The 3,447-nt window shown below is 38.0% G+C and overlaps 1 protein-coding gene across 1 annotated transcript; it reads left to right on the top strand.

The window, feature by feature from the left end:
• The first annotated feature begins 334 nt into the window (after positions 1-334).
• Positions 335-2,430, top strand: LOC118328465 (adenosine receptor A1-like). The gene is made up of 2 exons (XM_035662211.1): positions 335-704; positions 992-2,430. Exons 1-2 carry the CDS (start codon positions 376-378, stop codon positions 1,644-1,646), a joined length of 984 nt encoding a protein of 327 aa, XP_035518104.1. The 5' UTR covers positions 335-375; the 3' UTR covers positions 1,647-2,430.
• Positions 2,431-3,447: the final 1,017 nt, after the last annotated feature.

Here is a 3,447-nt window from a genome sequence, read left to right as displayed (position 1 = left end):
ACCTCCATTGACAGAGCTTGCACTCGCAACAAGAATAAGCCTCAATAAGCAGAAAAGTTATTTCAAATGAAATTGTGTACCAAAAGTTGCCACCGGATCTGCAACACAACATCAGCAACACCAGTCGAGGTGCTTTCAGAGAAAGTGGTTCTGTTTGAATGTATAAAGCAAGGATGTGGCTTTGTGGTTTCCTTTGTTTTTGGCCACATAGTTTGCTTTTGGTGAATAATACAAACCAATGAAACGGGGGTTAAGGGGTTTGTCAAACATGTAGATATGCATATTTAAAAGAACTGCTGAAAGGCTGAGGACTTCCTCAAAGTTTTCACATTCAGCTACGCCACACCATTACCCATTAGTCGGATAAGAAGAACAATGGGTGTGGGAGAAGTGATCTACACATTGTTGGAGGTGTTCATTGCTGTTAGCTGCTGTCTTGGTAATTTGCTGGTTATTTTGGCACTGTGGACCAGTAAAAGCATTCAGCAGCCTACTTTCTGCCTTATTGTCTGTCTGGCTGTGGCTGACTTTATGGTTGGCTGTGTGGCCATTCCCTTGGCTGTGGTGGTGGATGGACGAATGGAGACTTCATTCCATGGCTGCCTCTTCATCAGCTGTGTGGTCATCTTGTTGACCCTAGTCTCAGTTTTGTCTCTCACGGCTATTGCAGTGGACCGATACCTCCGGGTGTATATCCCCCTCAGGTAAGATTTTTCAGACATACTAAGGCTTCCTGAATCGTTCAGTACGCAGTATTGTGCCAAAAATAATAGTTGTAAGCTTTTTGTGTTAATCAATTTTATCACACCAAACATTAATATAGCTTGCACTGCAGAAAGGCTTGATTTATATCACTACAGTGATTAGATTGTATTATTTGTACTCACTTTTTGCTACTACTTTGATTTATTAATTTGTGTCACTGTAGTGAGAACATACAAATACATAAATAATTGTGGATTATATCAATCATTTTTGCTTTTCTCTACAGTTACAAGAGGACTGTATCAAAGAGACATTCTTGGTTTGTAGTCGCTGCATGTTGGCTTGTTGCAGTACCACTGAGTTTTCCTCCCATGCTTGGGTGGTACAACCAGGAAACCTTGTCCAAGTCGGTCAACTCTACAATTGTCTGTCAGTTTATAGCAGTGATCCCCATGTCATACCTGGTTTACTTCAACTTTTTTCTCTGTAACCTCATCCCTCTGTTGGTGATGACTGTATTGTATGGCTACATTTTCTGCAATATTCGAAGAAACCTTCGAGAGAAACCCGGCAGCGGTGTCCAAAACAAGTGTCAGAACTACCTAAAGAAGGAGAAACAGCTGGCAGGATCTCTGTCTCTGGTCTTGGCTCTGTTCGCTCTGTCCTGGCTCCCTCTCCACATAATGAACTGCATTGCTTACTTTGGTGAGCCAAATTATGTACCAGTAACAGCTTTCTATGTCGGCATTCTGCTTTCTCACGCTAACTCAGCTGTAAACCCGGTTGTGTATGCGTTCAAAATACAAAAGATCAAGACGGCGTACCTGAAAATCTGGAAACTGTGTTTTCCATGTGGGGAAGAAAATCAAGGATCTCAGACAAGCCAGATGACAGACAACAATCTCAGTAGTAACATGAACAGTGTGGCCAAAACAGAGTGAAAGAATATTAAGTTTGTGTTTGTGTGCTTCTTTGTTCTTAATGGCTATATGACTATACAGGGACATTTTCTTTGACTAATGTTTTTATTTGAGAGATTCCTATATTTTCTGTATTTTATTGGTTATGTTATCAGTTGCACTGTATTTTTATAGGTTCGTTGTGCTGTGAGCTGTGAGCCCATTGTTGTTTCACTTTAGTTTTGCAGTTACTTCCTGTCCGTCATAAACTAAAGATTCACATGTATAGATTCAATCTCTAAGCTAATAGAAGCTGGGTTTAATGCTCTCTGTATGCTGAACTGTGCACTGTGTCTCTGTATCGGATACAAAATATATTATAATATATATAGTCTGAAAAAATAAAACAGGAAACAAGTGTACTTCCCCAAATGTGTACAATTAAAGCGTAAAAAAAAAGGAAGTGAGATTTTCTGTGACACATCTAACAGACAAAAATACTGATGAGAGTAGACTTGTAGCCAGAAATAACTGTAAAATCGTTATTATAACAGCCTTGTAGTATGTACAGAATATTTTCAGAACCCAAACAAACTATGTATGTTAACCAACTTTGAAGCATCTCTCTATGCAGCTTGGCACCAGGCGTTTATTTACACAAGACACTGTAGCAGCTATTTCATTATTTGTATTATTATTATTTGTTATTTTTGCATTTGTTTGTATATTATTTTGTAGTCAATAAGGGGCACTAACCACTTGACCAAGCACTTGTTAGGTGAAGGATAAAATAGCAAGTTAGTGTAAGTGTCAGGGTTAGCACCAGGAAGGGATATGTTCTTTTTTTACTTGTATGTTTTCTCTTGAACTGTGAAATAAATCAACCTTAAAACCTGAATCCTGCCTGGACAATGGACTTCTTAATTACAACCCAACTGATCTGCATGAGTGGCCTTTGATTGTAAGTTGATATTTTAAATTGATGTCATTTTTTTTTTTTTTTTTTTTTTTTTAAGAAATAGCCACTACAGTCATCATTTTAATGGATAAAACAAGTTCTTCACATAGTAACTTTGAGTTACTATGGTTAAATTAAATGAGGATCTGAGCACTATTAGTAACTCCCCCAAACTCCATCAGTTTAAATACCAAACCCTATAGTTTTTTTATGTTTATACCTGAAAAATTACCCTTCTACACAATATAATGTCACCTTATGTCAATCGACGTTGAGTGAGTTGAGAGTTATTTTTAGCTATTCTAGCTGTACAGCTCTATAGGGATAGTAATGATAATCTGGATCACTGCTTTGGTCTTAGCTCTACAACTACTGGGTGGATTGCCATGAAATTCTCTATAGTTATTCATTATTCCCAGAGGATGAATCATACTGATTTTCGTGATCACTTGACAATTGCTTTATCGCCACCAGCAGGTCAAAGTTCTCACATATCCTGTGAAATGTCTCAACATCTACTAGATGGAGTGGCATCTAGTATCATCCCCTGACTTTTCATTTAGTAGCATCCTCAAGTCAAAATTTAATTCAAAAGTAATACTTGACCAAATATCTAATACCAAATCTAAATATATTCCCATCAGCCAAGGTTGTACTTTGTGTTTAGCGCTAGTTAGCAAATGTTAGCATGCTAACACGGTAAAATAAGATAGTGAACGTAGTTACGTTACACCTGCTAATCATCAGTATGTTGGCATTGTCACATTGTGAGCACATAAGCATTCAGACTTCAGCATCGTTAACCAATTTGGCGCTCTAGGCAAGATTTTAGGTGGCGCCCTCCTTGCGTCACAATAAATTCCACTGCCAGTTATATACATACAT

This window comes from Morone saxatilis, unplaced genomic scaffold (assembly GCF_004916995.1).
Source record: "Morone saxatilis isolate NCDOM2014 unplaced genomic scaffold, NCSU_SB_2.0 Contig18, whole genome shotgun sequence".
Classification (NCBI taxonomy): Eukaryota; Metazoa; Chordata; class Actinopteri; family Moronidae; genus Morone; species Morone saxatilis.
This window is presented reverse-complemented; position numbering and strand designations above follow the sequence as displayed.